The sequence below is a fragment of the Myodes glareolus genome, chromosome X (assembly GCF_982192425.1).
Source record: "Myodes glareolus chromosome X, mMyoGla1.1, whole genome shotgun sequence".
NCBI lineage: Eukaryota > Metazoa > Chordata > Mammalia > Rodentia > Cricetidae > Myodes > Myodes glareolus.
Genome location: NC_142053.1, coordinates 113,087,477 through 113,108,468, shown reverse-complemented (window position 1 = coordinate 113,108,468; position 20,992 = coordinate 113,087,477). Strand labels below are relative to the sequence as shown.

At 42.2% G+C, this 20,992-nt stretch overlaps 1 protein-coding gene across 2 annotated transcripts in view; it reads right to left on the bottom strand.

Annotated features, from left to right (window-relative positions):
- Bmx (BMX non-receptor tyrosine kinase) overlaps window positions 1-20,992 on the bottom strand; it is a 63,138-nt gene that overhangs the window by 40,588 nt on the left and 1,558 nt on the right. The window contains exons 1-6 of one of the 2 annotated variants that reach the window (XM_048440628.3): window positions 14,170-14,513; window positions 13,151-13,297; window positions 11,423-11,527; window positions 8,759-8,840; window positions 4,901-5,020; window positions 3,358-3,422 (exon numbers count right to left, since the gene is read on the bottom strand). In XM_048440628.3, the coding sequence (XP_048296585.3) occupies window positions 3,358-3,422; window positions 4,901-5,020; window positions 8,759-8,840; window positions 11,423-11,527; window positions 13,151-13,288 (510 nt within the window). In that variant the 5' untranslated portion in view covers window positions 13,289-13,297; window positions 14,170-14,513. Of the gene's footprint in view, window positions 1-3,357; window positions 3,423-4,900; window positions 5,021-8,758; window positions 8,841-11,422; window positions 11,528-13,150; window positions 13,298-14,169; window positions 14,514-20,992 lie in introns of those variants that run through there. The other variant, XM_048440627.3, reaches the window with a different exon arrangement.

Here is a 20,992-nt window from a genome sequence, read left to right as displayed (position 1 = left end):
TTACTAAATATGGGTTAAAGCAAGATGTGAGAATTAGCCAATAAGAGGCTGAAACTAATGGGCCAGGCAGTGTTTAAAAGAATACAGTTTCCATGTAATTATTTCGGGTAAAGCCAGCCAGACAGGCAGTGGGAAGCGGCCCACCGTTCCTTCTACAGAGGATTGAGGAGAACGTGAGGGAATGGGATAGTTGAGAAGGAGAAAGGACAGATATGAGAGCAAGGAAAGAAGAGATATCTTGATTGAGGGAGCCGTTACGGGGCTAGCAAGAAACCTGACTCCAGAAAAATTCCCAGGAACCCACAAGGATGACCCCAGCTAAGACCCTAAGCAATAGAGGAGAGGATGCCCAAAATGGCCTTGCCCTGTAGTTAGACTGATGATTATCTTAAATATCACTATAGACCTTCATCCCACAACAGATGAAAACAGAGGTAGAGACCCATATCGGAGCACTGGATTGAGCTCCCAAGGTCCAGTTGAAGAGTAGAAGGAATGATAATATGAGCAAAGAGGTCAAGACCATAAAGGGTTCATCCACTGAAATAGTCTACCTGAGCTAATGGGAGCTCACCAACTCCAGATGGACTGGGAAGGAACAAGCATAGGATCAGACTAGCCCCTCTGAATGTGGCTGACACTTGTACGACTGGGGCAGACTGAGGGACTACTGGCAGTGGCACTGGGATTTGTCTCTACTGCATGTACTGGGTTTTTGGGATCCTATTCTCTTTGAATGTAAACCTTGCTCGGCCTGGATGTGGTGGTGGGCGGGGCTTGGACTTTCCATAGGGCAGGGTGCCTAGCCCTGTCTTAGGTGGGGTGGGAGGATGTGTAGAGGGAATGGGAGAAGGGGAGGGAGTGGGAATTTGGATTGGCATTTTTTAAATATTCAATTAATAATGAATTTTAAAAAATAAACCATCTCGAAGGGACTCTGTCTAAAATAGATGGAATACCCCAATATAAGGCTTGCGGATGGCAAATGTAAGGACTAAGTATCAAGACATCTTTCCTGTCATAAAGTTTTATTTCGATCTGCCCTCTCAGCAGAAGATTGACACAATTCTCTCATAAGATAGAGAAATTTTGGGAAAGTCATGCGGCTGCCCTCACTACCGAATCATAATAGTATAGCTATGCAAGAATATTTCTTTTTTGGGCTGGAGAGATGGCTCAGTGGTTAAGAGCATTGCCTGCTCTTCCAGAGGTCCTGAGTTCAATTCCCAGCAACCACATGGTGGCTCACAACCATCTGTAATGAGGTCGGGTGCCCTCTTCTGCCCTTCAGACATACACACAGACAGAATATTGTATACATAATAAATAAATAAATATTAAAAAAATATTTCTTTTTCATTGAACTCGCTACTTGGCTTAAGCCTGAAAGTGTCAGAAGACTCAACAGTTTCATGATCCCTGTTCCAAAGCAGGCTTCCAGTTGATACAGACCAGAGCAAGGTAAAGGGAAGAAGTTGTAACTTAGACTACGGTAGCTATAGCAACAGATGGAGACATATGCTGGATGCTTTTTTATTGTTGAATTTTTTTTTCAAGTCAGGGTCTCACTATGTAGCTCTAGCCATCCTGGAACTCATTATGCAGACCAGGCTGGCTTTGAACTCACAAAGATCCACCTCCTTCTGCCTCCTGAGTACTGGGGTTAAAGGCGTGCGCCACTATGCCTAGTTTTCTTTGGAGGCTGTTCTAATGACCAGAGATTGGGAGATTTTTATCATATGACAATGACTGGAAAATTATGGAGTATGTCAAAGAATGTATCTGGAGGCAGTGAAGTTGCATTGAATAGTCGGGAAGAATAACGGAGGGAATGAATTTTGTTGTTTAATGTTGTGTTCCTTAGACTCCCATTCCATCACCGGGATACATTCACAAAGTAGTTTTGTCCATGTTTGTAAGAAAAAAAACCACTTTCTGTTATGAGTGTTAATAAAGATTTGTCTCACATGCAATTTTGGTGGCTACTTATGAGTTTACTGGTTAGGAAAAGACATAGTAGTCAATAAATAATGAAATGTTACAATGGCTCTATGTTTGAACACATTATTCAATAGTAGCTATAGATATGAACAATAGCTCATAGTTTTTCTCTCTCTCTGTGCTAAGAAATTTGTATGAACTCCACCTTTTCCAGTCTTGAATCTGGCAACTGTCGCTTTGTTTACTATATTCTGTTTGCCAACGTTTTTTGGACTATTGACTTAGCACAGAGGTTAATTGCACACCTGTTGGAACATGGTCCACGAATGAAGCTGGGTGAGGAGATTTCTGTGAGCTTGTGCGGTAACTCCAAGGAAATGAGGCAGGAGTCGTAACCCCTGCTTCCTCTAACAGGGCTTGTTCTTGGGATGTGCTTTGTGCCCCTCCCAGGTGTAAGAAGTAGGAGTGGGTTTATTTCAGATCGCCCAACATCTTTTGTTCTTCAAAGAAGTTTCCAAGCAGGAGTTGTTCCTGTGACTCTGTACAGCTGAAACTCATGTGACCTTTGCTCATTTGACCTTGTTTAACTGTCAGAATACCCCTCAGCGTATAAATTGTCTGGTGCTGTGAGGACATTTGCTGGTGCACACGACTTTAGTCTGCCTCAGCTTAAAGTCCCCACTTCCCAGGTTCCCGCTACCAACTAGAGTGGCAACTCACACCCATGGATGTTGTTCATTTATTGCTGCACTTTTCACAATAACTAGAAAATGGAGTAAGCATAGGTTTCTATCAACAGATAAATAGATAAAAAGTGTGATCCATATACACAGTGGAATTTGATTTAGCTGGAAAGAAAACCAGAATCATGACATTTTCAGGGGAAATAGACAGGAACTGGAAACCATTATGTTAAGTCAAATAAACCAGACCCAGAAAAGCCAATGCCACATCTTTTGTCTCATATGCAGAACCTAAATTTAGAATTGTGTGTGTGTGTGTGTGTGTGTGTGTGTGTGTGTGCAGATTATAAAACTAAACCAGCTGGGTGGTGATTGTGCACATCTTTAATCTCAGAGGCACTTGGGAGGCAGAGACAGATGAGTCTCTCCGAGTTCGAGGTCAGCCTGGTCTACAAGAGCTAGTTCCAGGACAGGCTCCAAAGCTACACAGAGAAACTCTGTCTAAAAAAAAAACCAAAATAAATACACACATAAATAAATAAAACTAGAACAAGGATAATAAAGGGGGAGGAAGAAAACTTAAGGGGAAAATAAGAGGGTAATGGAATATATTGAACATATGTACAGAATGTGAAAAGGAACCAGCACGGGAGAAGAGAGAAGATGAATTAGAACAAAATAGAATCCCAAACTTTGTATGTCAACTTAGAAAATAATTGAAAAATGGACTTACTATCCTCTCTGGGAAAGTAGGGGCTCTGTGTTTCTCCTCAGTAATTGCAATGTGCAAATCAGCATCTGAAAAGTAAAGCAAACAAAGGAAAACACCCAACACTGGGAATCAAAACAATGAGCCAGTTTACAGGAACAATATACCAGAGCAACTGAATTCAGACTCAATGCTTGAAGCAATCCTAGGGCTTTCTCGTGTAAAACTCAGTCCAAATGGCCTTCTTCCACCACCAGCAACTGACACATTGCGAAGCCTGGATGGAAGTTCAAGTTCCTGTAAATTCTATAAACAATATACCCCCCATTTCCGCAAGTTTTCAAGAAATCAACACACCCATACAGAGTGGCCAATCACCTTAAATAAATCTTACAATGAAAGGCATCGTCATGCTGACATATGTGATAATTAAAACTGGTACTTAAATTGTATCTTTTGCCATTTATTTGAAAAGCCGGGTTGCTTCATGAATTTTTTGTTATTTATAAGAAGAAGGAACTGAACTCTCTTTCTCACGTGTGTGTGTGTGTGTGTGTGTGTGTGTGTGCGCTCGCGCACTTGAGACAGGGTTTCAGTATGAGGCTTAGTCTTAAACTTGCTATGCAGCTCAGGCCAGTCTCAAACTATGATCTTCTTGTCTCAGACTCCTGAGCGTCAGGATTGCAAATATATGCTACCATGCCTGCCTTTGATTAAAAACAAAATAAAGCACACCAAAACTTTCTTTTATTTTTGTTTTATATGGGTAAGTTTTGTTTGGATGTGTCTGTGCACCACATGCATGCAGTGCCCACTGAGGCCAGGAGAGGGCACCAGATCTGCTGGGACTAGAGCTACGGGCTGCTGTGAAGCACAGTGTGGGTGCTGGGCATCAAACCCAGCCCCTCCCTAGCAGAACAGCTGCTGCCCTTAACTACTGAGTCACCTCTCCAGCCCCTCACTTTCTTATCAAATGGGAAAGCTAGTTGTTTGATTCATGATACGCTCAGCACATTCTACTTCTAAGGAATTTGCTTTAAGTTAGAAGAATCATCAGAGGTATTAATGGCTCATTACTTGTTCCATGTTTTTAATGTTTTGCTAAACTGTTTCATAAAGTATATTTTGCTCATTATCTTTCCCCTTCCCCAACTCCTCCCAGGCTCTCCCCACCTCCCTATCCATCTATGTTCATGCTCTTTTTCTCACTCTTTGTTGTGGCATCTATTAATATTGAGGGGGTATGAGTCAACTGTATAATAATAGCACAAGCATCTAGGACTTCCCAGGATAGGAGCAAGTGGAGAACTGCCATAAATGGGCTGCCCATGCATGCTTTGCCGGAGCATAAATGATAATGATGATGATGATGATGATGATGATGATGGTGATGATTCAACTGACACTTAAGTTATACTTCATTTTCAGCATCCGCAAAGCTGTATTACTATGATGCCAACCAATATGGTATATTTTGTTTCTGAAAAACTGATCTAGTATTGGGCAGACTTGACCTAGTGAGTTCCCCCCACACCCGAGGTCCAGCGCAACAGGGAGCCTCACATACATGCTTCCCAGAGAGTGCATCCTGGGGCTGCTTTGCAGCTCTGCTGGCAGCACAGGAACTTCCCGTCCACGAAGAAGCCACTGTGGTACTTGATCAGCAGGTGGGGGTTGCCCCGTATCTCTGAAGGGCAGGTAGGAAGGATACAAGACATAAGCAGACATTGACCCAAGAGATGCAATGCAATAAGTAAATACCATAATCTCAGTATAATGACAATCTCATTTACCAGCAACTGGGGTAAGACCCAGTGTCCACCAAAGCAGTTGTCTTTCATTCAGAAGCTAATATACCCAAGGAATAAATAGAAACCAGAGCATAATAATATATTCTTCTGCTATGAAAGAGTTAGGAAAATGCATACACTGGCCAGCTTGCCATTAAGAGTTTATAAATACGTCTGTCAAGGTCCGGAATGGCTTACAATGCCTGATGTTCTTTGGTGGCAGAAGTAGGCTGGGTGGTAGGACTAGATCTTAGGAAAAAGAAGAACTTCTGACTTCCTATGGGTTCAAAGGTACAGTAAGAACTGTGCAGCATCTCCTCCTTCCACGTTTTCCTTAGATCTGCCAATGATAACTATATTTTTGCTGCTTCTATCTCTTCATTGCATACCTTATTATTGTTCTAAAAATTTGTCATTATTATTCACTTAATAATTTAGAGTCAACAGCACATATATGGCTTGAATAATGCCACGCATAAATATTTCTCTACACAGTTTCTATTACCAAGGATATTTATGCTATTACTTAACTACAAAGCAAATTATCAGATTCTGAAAATTATATATATATATATATAATATTTTATTTTCTCCTTTGTTCCAATAATATTCTTTAAATGACTTATTCTTTCATTTAGTTGTCTTTGACCTGGAATAGTTTCTCATCTTTTCTTGGTCTTTCATGATTTTGACATCCTTAGTCTAAGGAATAAATCATTTGAGGGGGGTGGAAAGCTGTCTAATTTTTTTTTTGGAGATAAGGTCTCATGTATACAAATCTAGTCTTGTCTCACCATGTAGCCGAAGCTGACACTAACTCTTGATTCTCCTGCCTCCATCTCCCAAGTGTTGGGACTACAGGACTCTGCCACCACACCTAGCTAGGATGTGTGTGTGTTAGAAAAGAGGAGCTAAGGGTGCAGTTTGGTGGTAGAGCTGCTGCCTAGCATGCACCGAGTTCCAGGCTCCACCTCCAGTACTCAAAAAAACAAACCGCGAGAATAAGGCAATGTCAATCAAAACAAATTAGATTCTAATCTTGGAATACAGTACTGTATCTATAAGAAATTAGCATCTTTTGCAGTATAGCACAGAGACCTCCGAGTTCAAGAAGCATCTTTAGGTGGGGAGGGTTGGTTCTGTGTGTCACCTCAACTCTTCCTTCTTGATTTTACGTTTGTCTAGAAAATTCCTAACTTTGAACCCAGACAGTTCTAGTCCTCTTTTACCAACTTAACTTAAGGAATAATAATAATAAAATTGTACTGGGTCACTGGGGAAGTATAAGGTAATATACATAACTATATAAGATAATTTACATAATTGCCTCAGACGGTTCAGCGAAAAGTGGGTTTCAGTAGATATTCATTTTAGACAGCTCAGTTCAGTTTAGCTGAAAATGCCAGCACCAAGGAACAACTTTACTGGTGAGCATTAAAGGTAATTATTATAGAATGAGTTAAGATTATAAAATGTTAATTTCTGAGCTTAGGCCCAAAAGACCATTGGAATTCCCCAGGCATATTGCAAGCTTTCTTACTGTCTACTCTCTTGCTCTCTAATGTGTTTCCAACTAAAAGGATTTAGTTCCCTGAGTAACTAATCCCCCAACCAAGTCCAAAATCCACATTGCAACACTCCCCGATGCTTAATAATGACATTAAAAAATTGTATGTGACTTTATGTACTTTTCCACACATGCATCAGTTAGTCTACATACTACCCCTGAGGGCTGCTGTTCTTGCTATCATGACTCTCACAGAGTTAGATGGACTGATAGGGTTTAAATTGGTGAAAGGTGGTAAGGGGAAATATTTAGGTGAGAGAACCTAAGTCTTCCACAGCAGGGAAGTTTTTGTTAACTTGATGACAATCTCACCCACCTTGTCTATCCTCCAGCACAGAGACGGGAAAAACCAAGCACAGATACTGCTTTTCAGTGTCTATTGTACATAGAGATAGATATGAGCCCTACTTCTGAGAAATGTTGCATGAATGAAAGTTTTCAGTAGGGGGCTTCTAAAACAGCTTAGAACCTTCCAGTAACCTGTAAGAACGGTAAAGCAGAAAGCTAGAAGGAACCTGTGTCCTTGACATCCTCAAATGGTTGCCTAATCCCAAGACTGCCTGCCTCCCACTCCCAGGGAGAGAGAAAGCACCAACAGATCTGTTCCAGTGGTTCCTTGATGTCTTTTCTCCCCCAGTACAAAGCACTGCTAACAGGCATACCCTTTCTGCTGTGTAGACAGCAGCACCAGGAATGGAGACACAACAGCTCCATGAGGACCAAGAGATGTGTTGTTTGTCTCCTCCTTCTCTTCCATCCATAAGCCATCATGTGTGTCACCCAAAAACCTGAACACCACATAGAGTTCCCGAAGGACCCACAAATGAACACACGGGGGTTACACAAGAGCTGAATATAGGGAGCATCTATATGACAGCTGAGTCCTAGGAGGTTCACCCAAAGATGGTTGGCTGGGAAGAAAACCTTAGGGCTCCCCCAGGAAGTCTCATTATAACCACAATGGCTGATGTTTAAGAGGGTATTTTAATGTTTTTTGAGTCACTCATACATGCAATTGTTATAGGAGAAAGGAAATGTGGTCCTCATTTTACAGGTCAGGAAAGCCCAGATGTGTTACATAAAATAGATGATGGCCAGGTTTGCCTGGCCCTGCAGAGGTACCTGTCTCACTTCATTGAGATGATCTTGGGTAAGGAGGGAAGCATCTCTCCTTAATGACCACTTCACTACTCCACAAACCAGATTGCTAAGTCTTTTCACATAAAAGGAAAATGATGAACTACGGGTGGGAAAGGATGTATTTGCATCGATGTGGGCTGGGTGTGTGCAACCTGAGGTGTACTGAGATATTGCCATAATCTAAAATATAAGCATAAAACATAAAAATAAAAACAAAATCTTCCTCTGTCTAGGGTGTTAAAACCTGAAGGTGCACCAGTAGAGTCATTGATTTAATTTACATGTTATCCTCACAACAAGACCCTTTTGAAAACAAAAAGATTGCGGGGGAAATATAATAATATTTATATTTATTATAAAAGAATAAATAATAACAAGTCTCTCCCATGTTCCCACAGTAGCTGAAAAATCATGAATAAAATCTGCATTAAATCCTCAGTTTGGGGAAAAGACATAGAGACTTAGCTTGCAATATTGTGATTTAAAAAGCTGGGCTCAGATAATTACATTTTGAGCCTCCCATTAACAAGGTTTGTGGTATTTGTCTGTTTTCTTTTAAACTTGTGTGAAAAACAAAGACTAATAATAGCCCTGTCCATAATTGTCAAGAGAATTATGCAACAAGATGCAACATGTTTTCGATAAAGTAGCTGGCCAGTGATAAGTGCCCAGTACTATTGGCGCTGTCTATGAACACTGGAAAGATAGTTCCCACAGGACTGGAATGGGAAGCCCAGCTGGTCTGACTCTCCCTGGTCCCACCCCGTGCCCCTCCCACTGCCAGGTAATTCACAATAGCTGTCTCTGTGCTCAGAGTGAAAGCGAAGGCGATCCCCAGGCTTCCTGCCTGTAACACGGAAAACACAAAAGTATGAATACAGCCCATCACAGGAAAGCAATTCAAGCCTTCGTTATGGCGTTTTCTTACCTTTCTTCAGTGCTTTCAACCACTGACTTCGGCTGTCTTCGTTTGATGCGTAGACGTAGAGAAGCCCATCTTTATACACAATCTGGAAAGGGGAAAAAAGCAATGCATTTTGTTGCAAGTGTTTCATGGTTCAAACTGGTGTACCAGTAAATTTTTATATTATCAGAAATAAACTTCTTTTCATATACCAGCTTTGGAATTATGTAAAAAATACTACAGGTGTTTTTTTTTAATCTTACTTATCTGAATATGTTTTTATGTCAGACCTTCAGAACATGGAGCAAATCACAGCAATGAAGCACGGAATGGTGGTGAACATTAAAGCCTCATTTCCTGGACTAGGAAGTATTATAATATGGTAAATCACATATTTCTTAAGAGTCCTCTGGTCCATCTTTCTAATCAGTAGGCAATTCCTTTCACAACTAGGACGTCTTTAACTTCTGTATCCTTAGAAACTATTTCCAGGGATGGGATATCCTACCCTTGGCTATGCCGTATTCCCCACATTCTGATCAGTTTCCAGTTTGAGTTTATATTCAGGAAAACTCTGTCTCTTTGTTAAGTCAGCCTGTCACATTGGGTAGCCTCTCAGGTTCTCCACACTGTGTGTTTTCTTATCCCTTATGTTTATGGGACACTTGTTTAGGGGACTGGAGAGATGGCTCAGTGAGTAAGAAAAGCAAGGCGTGCTCCTGTGCAGGCCTGTAAGCCCACTGCTCTGGAGGTCACAGCGAGGAAGATTATTGGGGCTCCAGGATTAGAAGGAGACCCGGGCTCAAGGGAATAAGGTACCTCCACACACAAGACACTACATGCCCTCCTCTTGTTAACTACATGCCCCCAGTTTGACAATTGCAATGCTCTCTCCAGATCGGGCTTATTTTACAACTGGAAAACAGCACATACCACTTAAGAAAGATCTTCTAGAAGCTGGGTGCGTCCTACTTGAATATTTTTACTTTTATTTATATATGATATATATGAGTGTGCTTTTTTCCTAGCAAATGAGCAACTATACTTAGAGATGAGTTGTGATATATCTTTATGGCTATGCAGATGCAAGTAGTGGGCTAGGACGTCTGTAGGGCTGGAAAACCTTTGTGACTTTGGGTAGCCTCTGTGTTCCTACTGTGTTTGAGGTCACCTTTATGGGCACCCTCTCCCTTGGCTTTCCCCAACTGGTTGATAGTTTTGTAGTAGGTCTGATTCAGCTCAAAACCCCTTCACTGACACATTCTCTGTAGCATGGAAATTTTGTTTTCTTTTTGGCTTTTTGAGATAGGGGTTTCTCTGTGCAGCCCTGGCTGTCCTGGAACTCACTTTGTAGACCAGGCTGGCCTCAAACTCACAGAGATCCGCCTGCCTCTGCCTCCTGAGTGCTGGGATTAAAGGTGTGTGCCACCACCACCTGGCTACATGACAGTATTTAAAATTCTTTGGGGTCTATGGGGCCAGTGAGATGACTCAGAAGTAAGGCTGCTTGCCACCAAATCTGATGACCTGATTTGATCCTCTGAACTCACATGGTGGAAAGATAGAGCTGCCTCCTACAAGCCGTCCTCTGACTCCACATTCATGCTGTGGCGTGTGGGAGCATGTACACACACACACACACACACACACACACACACACACGGGGAGGGGAACCCTCACACAAATAAATAAATAAATACATGTTAAAAAGAAAGAATTCTAGGGTCTGTGGAGATTGCTGAGTGGTTAAGAGCATTGACTACTCTTTTTCTTAAATTTTTATTTAGCTCTACATTTTTCTCTGCTCCCCTCCCTGCCTCTCTCTCCCCCCCCCTTGAACCCTCCCCCAAGGTCCCCAAGTTCCCAGTTTACTCAGGAGATCTTGGAGCACTGACTACTCTTTCAGAGGACCTGGGTACAATCCCTAGCACCCAATTGGGAGCTAACAATTGTCTCTAAATTCAGTTCCAAGGGGGAACTGACAAGTTCTACATGCTGGCAAAATGTACATACATATAAAATGAAAATAAAAATCTCAAAAAAAAAGAAGAAAGAATTCCTTGGTGACAAACTAAAGTTGGTGAGCATGGTATATAGAGCCCTGAGCAGTGCCGCACCACCTGCTTCTCTGGACTGGTCTCATTCATCCTCTTATTTCATCCTTTGTACTTGCTGTTTAGCTCTGTCGCCACCTCCAAATTTACTAGTTAAGGTCTATTTGTCCTTCCCAACCTGAGTGCCACCTCCAACAGAGCATTTTCCTGACATCTTACAGTAACGAGCAAAGCACAAGGAATGTACTGCACCCCCTCCATCTTAATCAACACCCATTTTACTGTATTAAGATGGTCTACTTTACCACCTCCTTGGAGACAAGTTCAGGGCGGGGTTGGTACATGATCCTGCATAGCTTCCTGCTTGCTCTTATCTAGGAGAGACACTCCACAGAGCTCCATAAAAGAGACTGGTAAAGCTGAAGCATGTCAGACCAGGATCGCTTAGACTCCCATCTTGCTTCCCTTGGAGGGAAGCAGATTGGCCAGGAGGGTTCTGTTAAACTGCCAACGCCCACTTGGGAGTATTACAAACATTATCATCGTCTCAAGGGATTATTTTGCAATCATGTTCTGTTCCTGGGCATAGTGAGCTAATACTAGAAAACAGTAAGGAAACCAAGCCCCTTTTTACCTGAAACGGGTACTGTCTCTCCACGGGCGTCTGCTCCTCTAGGTTGACTTTTTCCACACATCTGATTTTCTTAATTTCTATCGATCCTTTTCTGCTTCCTCGTTTCTGAATTCAAAAGGAAACCAGAAGCTATATCATGTTGGTGTGTCACGGTGAGCAGGGAAAAGTGTACAGCGAAAGTTAATGTCTGGAGGGAGATGAGAGGATGTGGAACCCCATGGAGACACATGCCCTGTTGCTCCATGGCTGTCACAATCATATTTCTAAACTATGAACACATGCACACATGCTTCTCCAAAAGCAAGCATCTGAGTGACAGTTAACAATCCCATTTGAGAATCGTGTGATTTTTTTTTAAACCACCTGCCAGGTGGTTAATAGAGATATCAAAGTTCAATGGCACGAAGGAGCTTTACTTGGTTTCAGTTTTTTGATGGTGTGTTGATTTTTCTCCCAGGATCAAGTTCTCAAAGGCACAGAGCTGCTGTTATTTCCACTACTGTTTTAAGGCAGCATTCCTCACCCTCAACACTATTACTAACATTTGAGTATAGTTGAGATGGAGTAAGGATAGAGATGGGAGCAAGGAAAGAGCTATTTTGATTGAGGGAACCATTATGGGACTAGCAAGAAATCTGGCACTAGAGAAATTTCCAGGAATCCACAAGGATGACCCCAGCTAACACCCTACGCAATAGTGGAGAGGGTGCCTGAACTGACCTTGTCCTGTAGTCAGACTGATGAATATGTTAAATATCACCATAGAACCTTCATCCAGTAACTAATGGAAGCAGAGGCAGAGACCCGCAGTAGAGCACTGGGCCGAGCTCCCAAAGTCCAGTTGAAGAGTGAGAGGAGTGAGAATATGAGCAAAGAGGTCAAGACCATGAAGGGTTCACTCACTGAAACAGTTTACCTGAGCTAATGGGAGCTCACCAACTCCAGCCGGACTGGGAAGGAACCAGCATAGGACCAAACTAGTCCCTCTGAATGTGGCTGACTGTTGTATGGTGGGGTAGACTGAGGGGGCCATTGGCAGTGGCACCAGGACTTATCCCTACTGCTTGTACTGGCTTTTGGGGAACCTATTCTCTTTGGAAGGATACCATGCTCAGCCTAGAGGTAGTAGGGAGGGCCTTGGACCTTCCCGAAAGCAATGTGCCTCACCCTCTCTGAGGAGTGGATGTGGGTGGGGTGGAGGGAAAGGTGGTAGAGAGAATGGGAGGAGGGGGGAGGGAGAGGGAACTGGGATTGGTATGTAAAATGAAAAAAGGAAGTTTGTTTTCTTTTTTAAAGAAATAAATTAAAATAATTTTTTTTAAAAAAAGCCATTTGTGGATGGCTAACTCTTGGCTATGAGCTGTAGGGTATTTTAGAGCCCCCAGTCTCTAGCCATTAGCTGCCGATAGTGCTTACCCACCAGCCCCCAGGACTAATTGTTTCTGCTGAGGTATCGCTAGTCATTGTCCAGTGTCTCCCAGAAAACAAAAGTTACTACAACTGTGTTAAAGACGTGTTCTGATTTGTCTTAATAAAAGGAATGAGTATTTTCCAAAACCCTTTTCTTGATCCATCATACTTTGGTAAAGAGAGGCAGTGTAGCCCATTGATACAAGGTGATCTTTACTCTGAGCTAAGAAACCTGATATCCTTTATTAGAATCAAGTACTTTTGTGGGGGACCTGGAAAAAATAATAAATAGCACGAAATAAGGAAGGAAGGCCTTACCATTTTGTCATATTCGTAGTAGGAAAGGCTTGTTTTGGTTAAAACAAAAAGGCGCTCCTTGTAATTATTGGGTGACATTTTCTTCTTTTGCTGCGACCTTTTGAGAAGCAGTTCTTCTAGAATGGATTTGGTGTCCATGTTGTCGTCCTAAAGGAAAGAAAAGAAAAGAATTAAAATGATTGCAGTATCTAGCTAGGTTCAGGGAGAATAAACAGGCCAACTTCTACAAATAATACTGATTCAGGATTGTCGAGTAGACTGCACACCCCTCATAGTTGTCTGAGACCTTTGTTCTGAGTTTGGAAATGTGTGGGTTTTCTATGTGTCTCACTCTGCATCAGAAAGTCACCATCTTTGCACCCTTCTCCTGACTACCTTCTCTAAATGGTCTCCCCTATCTAAACATCCTACACACATCTATTGAATTGAGCAGGAGACGGTAAAAGCTTTTAAAACGTCACTTCAAGAAGCTCACCATGTATTAAGTCACTGATCAACTGAAATTTCCCTCTGTGCCTGTGCCCAGTGGTTTCGACCTCTTATCCAAATCACCACACAACACTGGTATCATTGTAAGGAACACCCACCACCCCGGACCATGACTGGGTCTTCTGACATAAAGGATGCAGGTTTGATTAACGATATCAAGATTAAATCAAAGGAAGAAGATGGGTGAAAAAGCAACAAAACTTTGGCCTAGAGAGGCTCAAAGGGACAGCAAAATGAGCACATTTACAAAGGAAAAGCTCTTCACTCCCAAACTATGGGAAACATTACAACCTAAGGTATGTAGAGAGAAAAAGAAGTACATCCCTTCTCTTTCTACAAAGACACCGCAGCAGTCTTAGCTCTCTTTCTGCTATCAGGTCTGATAAGAAAAGTAGTGATGTTAAGCCTTGGGCCACAGAGATAAACTTCATGTTCTTCTTTGCTTTGTGAAGCTGCACCATTATTTACAATTTGGTGCCCAGTAGTTAAGATCTATCTTTGATGCTCTGAAGATAACTAAGTTTACTTACCTTAGTCTCTGTGGAGTTGGTCTCTGTGTGGGTCTTAAATTTAACTCTCAGGCTGGAAGCAAAACGTTACTGCTCTGAGGCACCATCTCTCATACTTTCCCCGACTATGCCAGGGCTATGCATTAAAAGGGAAAATATTTGCATCCTATTAACACTACTGATCAGGAAGCACGCAAAGACATTGTTCCCTCAGGATGGAGGCAGGTGCAGGCGCGGAAGTAAACCCAGCCAGCCACTAGCAGGTCCTTCCTACTAGCCCAGGAGTATGCTACAGCAGGTAGTAGACGGAAGGGAGACTAAGAAACAAGGCGAGGGTTCAATAAATCACCACCAATTGTTCCTCCTGGTATAGACCACACAACTCCAAAAGTGGGAATTAAGCAGAACAGCTCTTTCAATGTATATACATAGATCAGGAAGCTTATTATAACTATCAAAAATGTTCTCAAGGGCATTGCTTGACTTATGGGCAGACTGCAGGAAGTCCTGCTCGTTAAATAGAAGTAAATATTGCACACACATGGCTCCGATTATTGTTTTATGGATTTTTAAAGAGAGGGATAATCTTTAGTGAGCATAGCATGGGGCATGGTGATGAGATGGTTCAGTGGGTAAAGGCATTTGCCACGCAAACCCGATGACCTGAGCTTTATCTCTGAATCTCACACAAATGTGGAAAGAGAGAACTGACGGCACATGTATGTCTTGTGACCACCACACGTCCAGGATGGGATGCAGTCTCCCCCAGCACTCCACGATGGTTTGCATACTGTGATGCTTATCAGGTTTTCACAGTAAAGATGGGACTGCGGGAAATTTTATATGAAGGAGTAAGAAAAAGAATCCCAAATCCTCCACATACGAGAGGTGAGAAGAACAGGAAGTAGAAAGGAAGGCTATCAGGCCTTCAATTACATTCGACAATAAATTTCTACGAATTTACAGGACTTCAGCTCTAGACGAGGTATAACTTGTCCAATTTCAACATCGTGACTCCTTTAAACTTGCCCCTTGGAAATGTTTGGTTTTCTTTTTCTGCTTAAACATCACATGATATGTACTTCGTGTACAAAACTGAAAACTCGAACAAAGGAAAAGACGAACATATCTGTAGATTCTTTGCTTTTCAGATATGTAGACATGCTTGCTTGCTGTCATTAAGATAGGTTCCCATTCTGTTCATTGGGGTCCATCATGTGTGATTCTCAGGTACCAGGCATTAGGACTCACGTGTCTCTGAAATTCGAGCCACGAGGGCCAGGCCTTGAAGGATATGGTTCCTAAGGTGAACTCTCAGGTCCTTTTCCAGCCCAGAAGTGCCCTATTTTGATGACTCACAATTTTGTCATCACCAAATTAGCCTCTTCTAAGAAGTGAGCATGGTTTCTGCCCAGTGGTGGACCTTCCCTTATGCCTCTACTCAGTTCCTTCCCCTCTGTGGACTTCTCTAGCTCCAGGGGCGTCTGATGCCCTTGGTCTTCTAAGCATTGTACTTATGTACACTCCCATAATTAAAAATAAAGTAAATCTTTTTTGTTGTTGTTGTTTTGAGACAAGGTTTCTCTGCAGCCTTGGCTGTCCTGGAACAAACTCTAGTAAACCAGGCTGGCCTTGAACTCACAGAGATCCACCTGTCTCTGCCTCCCGAGTGCTGGTATTAAAGGCGTGCACCACCACTGCCCATAATGTTTAATTTTTTAATTTTTGTTTTCGTTTTTTTTATTTTGTGTGTGTGTGTGTGAGTGTGTGTGTGTGTGTGTGTCTGTGTGTGTGTGTCTGTGTGTGTGTGTGTGTCTGTGTGTGGTTTTTCAAGGCAAGGTTTCTTTGTAGCTTTGGAGCCTGTCCTGGAACTAGCCCTTGTAGACCAGGCTGGCCTCGAACTCACAGAGATCTGCCTGCCTTTGCCTCCCGAGTGCTGGAATTAAAGGCATGCGCCACCACTGCCTGGCATAAATCTTTTTTAAAGCAAAGAGTTTTATTGTGGCATTTTCACACATTTAGACTTGGTTTTTATTTGTCCCCTACTGCCCTCCCTATTTCTATCCCCTTGCTTTCCTACACAATACTGCAGTTCTCTTCTTGTTTCCCCAGCCTTTTTGACCTCTTCTTCTTCTTTCATAGTCTCCTTTCTAATCTCATGGCCTATACATACACATGTGTACATACACATGTACATAGAACAGAAATTTAAATCTAGGTTTTGCAGGTAAGTTAAATGTGGTATTTTTCTTCTGAGTCTGTCCTATTTCTTTCAAAGGTCTCCTGAAGGTCTCCAGGTTCATCACTTTTCTGCAGATGTCATAATTTCATTCTTCTTTCTAGGATAGCAGTTAAAGAGGGCTCAGGTACTCTTGTCACAAATGCCTGTTCAGTGACCTGTACCATCTCATCTGCTGGGCCCACCATCACTGAAAGGAAGTTCAGGCGGGAAGACTCTTTCGCAATACACTGCCACATGAAACCTAGTTAGTATTAAACAGACATCTATTTCCATACTGGAGTGCGTGGAACTTGGCTGGACTCTCATGATGCCACTCACATAGAATAGAAACATCAATTTGCTTACCAAATAGTTCATGCTACCTATTTTCATAAGCATATCAAACTACACAGAGGGGAGGTAAAACCAAAACTGGATAGGAATAAATGCAGTGAAACCAGGAACTATCCTATTGTTAATTACATACATAAAAGTTACATGTTGAATTACTATGGCTCACAATCACATGGTCTGTGAAGACCCACAAGGAAATGATCTTGTGAGAGTAAGTGCAATGTGGCGGTTCTAGCTGGCATGCTTGACCTTCAGCCCGAAGGGTGTCTGACACTGAATGACCATTTCCAGAAATACAAGTCACCTTTCCATGACCCTGAGTGGCAATAAATACGAGATAAGTTTCATGACTAATTGATGTGTCAGGGTGTTGAGCAGCAGTAGACTCCAAAGGTTCAAAGCTTATATGATTGCCATTTTCCAGCTGTAGCACCTGGACCAGGCCCCTTCTAAGTTTTTTCTATCCTGATTCATCAGATGAGATCTGTTATAGCCCTCTTGCATGAAGTCACTTAAATGAAGTACCTGACACGCTATGGGCACCAAGTCATAGTTTCAAAAAGAACTGTATGTAGGGCCCATTCATTTTACTACAAACTGATTGAAGAAGAAAACAAATAGAAGATTATTTTATTTTAAAAATTGTGTGTGCATGCGTGTGTGTGTAGATAGACAGAGTTACAGGCAGTTGTGGGCCATCCAGTGTAGATTCTGGAAACCCAACTCAGGTCCTCTGCAAGATCAGTACAGTACTCTTAACTGCTGAACCATCTCTCCAACCCCGAAAGAAAACAAAAATTTAAATCATGAAAGTTACTATATGATGGAGGACATTGATAATGAATCTTGGAGCATGCAAAAATATTTTTGTAATAATGATCCCTGTCAACATTTAAGGAGGGTTCAATGTATACCAGGCACAATTTAGAAATGTTTATTTGTTGGGTGATAGGGTATGACATACATCCATCCACACCTTGGGAGTAGGCTATTGTACCTCCCTCCTGTTAGGCATGTCCTGGCACAACTATCCCATGCCAAGGTAGTTGACAAAACTTCTATCCTGTAACAATCACATCGTAGAGTATATTGTAACTTCAGTGCCTACTTAAGGTGATGAAACTGTTATAGATAAACAAATTGGCCAGTTGTAATTTACATTATATTGGTAAGTTGTCAGGTTCTGTTTAAACTTCTTAAAAGTGGATTCTGGGAGTCAGTTGACCTCCCCTGTCTCATATTCAAGCATGTTTTTTCAAGTGTCCTCCAAACTCCCTGTCCTGAGTCATACTGGTTCCCTGACTCTGTAATAGAAAGAGGGAAAAATCTGTAGATAATGAAGGGTTTTGACACACACCTTTTATCCCAGTACTCAGGATACAGAAGCAGGCAAATCTCCGAATGTGAGGCCAGCCTGATCTACAGAATGAGTTCCAGGACAGTCAGGGCTACACAGAGAAACCCTGTCTCGAAAATACCAAACAAAATCAACCAACCAACCAACCAAAAACTTGTGTCCTCGAAAATAGCTAAAGGATAAACCCTTTCCAGAAGTATTCCCTTAAATTCTATTCTCAATTTTCTTTTTCTTGAATATTTCTTTTTTTATTTTTATTTTTCCATTCAATTATTTACACTTCCTTCCCTCCTCCCAATCCCCTCCCGCTCCCCCACACCCCCTCCTCTCCCCCCACCCTGCATTCCATAGCATGTTATTGAAGTCCTTGTAATATTTTTGTAATTATGCTTTAAATACTGAAATCATGTAAATTATATAAAAAAAGATAAACCCTTTCCAACAGAGGTGGCTATTGTTTATCTCAAGGAATAAAAATGCCTACAGTGGGAATGGGAAGTCAGAAGCTCGTTGATAGAAAGACTCTCAAGCAGAATCTCCAGTCGGATTTTACCAGATGCTGTAACCCTCCAATCTGATGCTGTTGCCTTTGTTTGCCCTCTCAACTGCACTACCCCAGCTGCCCCTGTTGGCTGTTGTAAAAGACTGGCTTGAAGATGCCCAGAATGAGGGGGGCAAAAAAATAAGAAAGGGCAGCCTAGAAAACCCTTTAGAAGGAGCAGAAAATCAGTCTCATGTGCAAAGCAACTATGGTCTCCAGCAGAAATAGCACTGGGATTCTCTCTTCGTGAGAATAAAGTCTCCCCTAGATGCCTTGTTTTCATAAGCTTATCTCGGGGCAGTCAAAACATGGTCTGCCAAAATGCTGAGGATGTGAGTGTTGACATTACTGTTTCTGTCTATCTCGAGCCAAGATCAACTGTGACTCTCTGACCTACGCAGTATCGTGTGAAATAGGGACTTGGGTTCTGTGGAGCTGAGAGCTAGCGTCATAAGCTTTGTTCGGCTACTTCACCTGATTCTGAATTATACTGCTTGGTTTTGCTTAAGTTTGCCTTTGTATTGTGTTCAGTTGTTTGGCAGAAAGATAAACAGGACCTTGGGCAAATATTTGACTATGAAAGTTGTCACGGGGATGCCCAGTTTCTCTTTCAGACCCCTGCCAATCTTCATTTGGAGTTCCTGCCTAGTCTTCTCTCTGCAGTGCCCATCCAATACACTTATCACTTCACCGTTTTAGTACCAGTCAAGCAATCAAAATCTATAGCTTACTGACATGCAAAAGGAGACAATGAACCAAGTAAAGGGTAACAAACCACTGCCTCAGCTCTCCATTCTAAAGAACAAGGCCTTAAAAATGCCATCTTGAACCATTCAGGAAACTCTTTTCCATTAGCAGCGTTGTCGATGGGGCCCATTTCAGTGCATCACATCTTTTCCTGTTTCCTTCCTCCCCCCCTCCCCCGCACTACTGGCCGTGTACTCCCACTTTGAAGGCTGTATATTTTCCCCAGTATTCAAAATGTGGTCTAGAATTCATCTATAGATTCTGTGTTTCTGGAGCCAAGGGTGAAACTCAGGGCTTTGTACATGATGGACAAGCTGCACCCTAGCCTAGGGTTTTACTATTTGACACTGTTTTGAGGGGTCCTGTTGAATAACTATTTCCAAACCATGCCTTTCTGAGAGTTCCCTTGAAATATCTCTTGCACTTGTCTCATTAGACCAATATTTATGATTTATGTCCAGTTCCCTTGGCAGTATGCCTTATTAAGGTGGCAGTAGCTTTGGTTGAATTTAGATCTCTCTCTCTCTCTCTCTCTCTCTCTCTCTCTCTCTCTCTCTCTGCATATGTGTGCAGGGGCAGGGGGTGAGTCTGGGTCTCTATCTCTCCCTGCCTCCCTGACTCTGGTTCTCCCTCTTTCTGAGACAGGATCTCACTGTGTAGCCTTGCTGACCTGGATCTCAGTAGGTAGACCAGGCTGGCCTGAAATTCACAGAGGTCCTCCTGCCTCTGCTTTCTAAGTAATGGGATTACGGCATGTGCCATCATGCTTGGTTATTTCTGAGTATGTCCAGTTCCATGGTATGAACATGGCCAAGGCAGACCAGGAGACTCTAGCTCCGTGGCTATTGAATAACCAGTTTGGAGTTTAGGCAAAGTTGTTTAAAGTGTTCCATCTCAGTATTTCATGAGCATCAATGATTTTGAGGGTTACTCTAAGCTTTCAGATTGTAAGGCTTCTTTCTTGTGTTTAGGTGAGAGTCTTCTCAGGTTGAGATCACACAATGACTGCGTTCTTCTCTGTCACAGTATCGCCACCAACAATGAAGACTGTGGAGTTAAGTAACAAGAATTGAAATCCTAGTTCCTTCACGTTCACAGTGTGCCTTGGTGTTCTGTGTAGTTCAGAAAATGATCTACAATAGCTGTATTTTCCGTTTCAAATTAGTGTGCTTATTAAGAATCTAGCAAACGAAGTAATAAAATAAAAGAGTCAGCAGCAAACAGACAGAAACAAAGCATAGCTAGGAAGCAAAATCTTCATAAGGGGAAAAGCCAAAAGTGGTAAATCCATCCGCTACCATCGGTTTGGCATTGATCCCTGTTTGGATGTGCAGTGGCATAGGCAAAAGCATCACACATGGATGGCTTCAAATCCTTGCTGCGTCTCTATGCAACCTGACACATTACCTAACCCTGCTAAACCTCAGCTTCCCCATCTGTAAAAGGAGTAAAAACAGTAACCACCAAGAAGCGTTTTGAGAAGTCACGAGAAGACGGCAGTGAAATACCCAGCACCGTAGGAGATGTGCTTTCCCTGTACCACTCTGTACTGATGTGGGAAAATAGAGCACAGCAAAGTCAGAACTGAAGACGACGGCATGGTCCTCAAAGATCGATTTTTCTT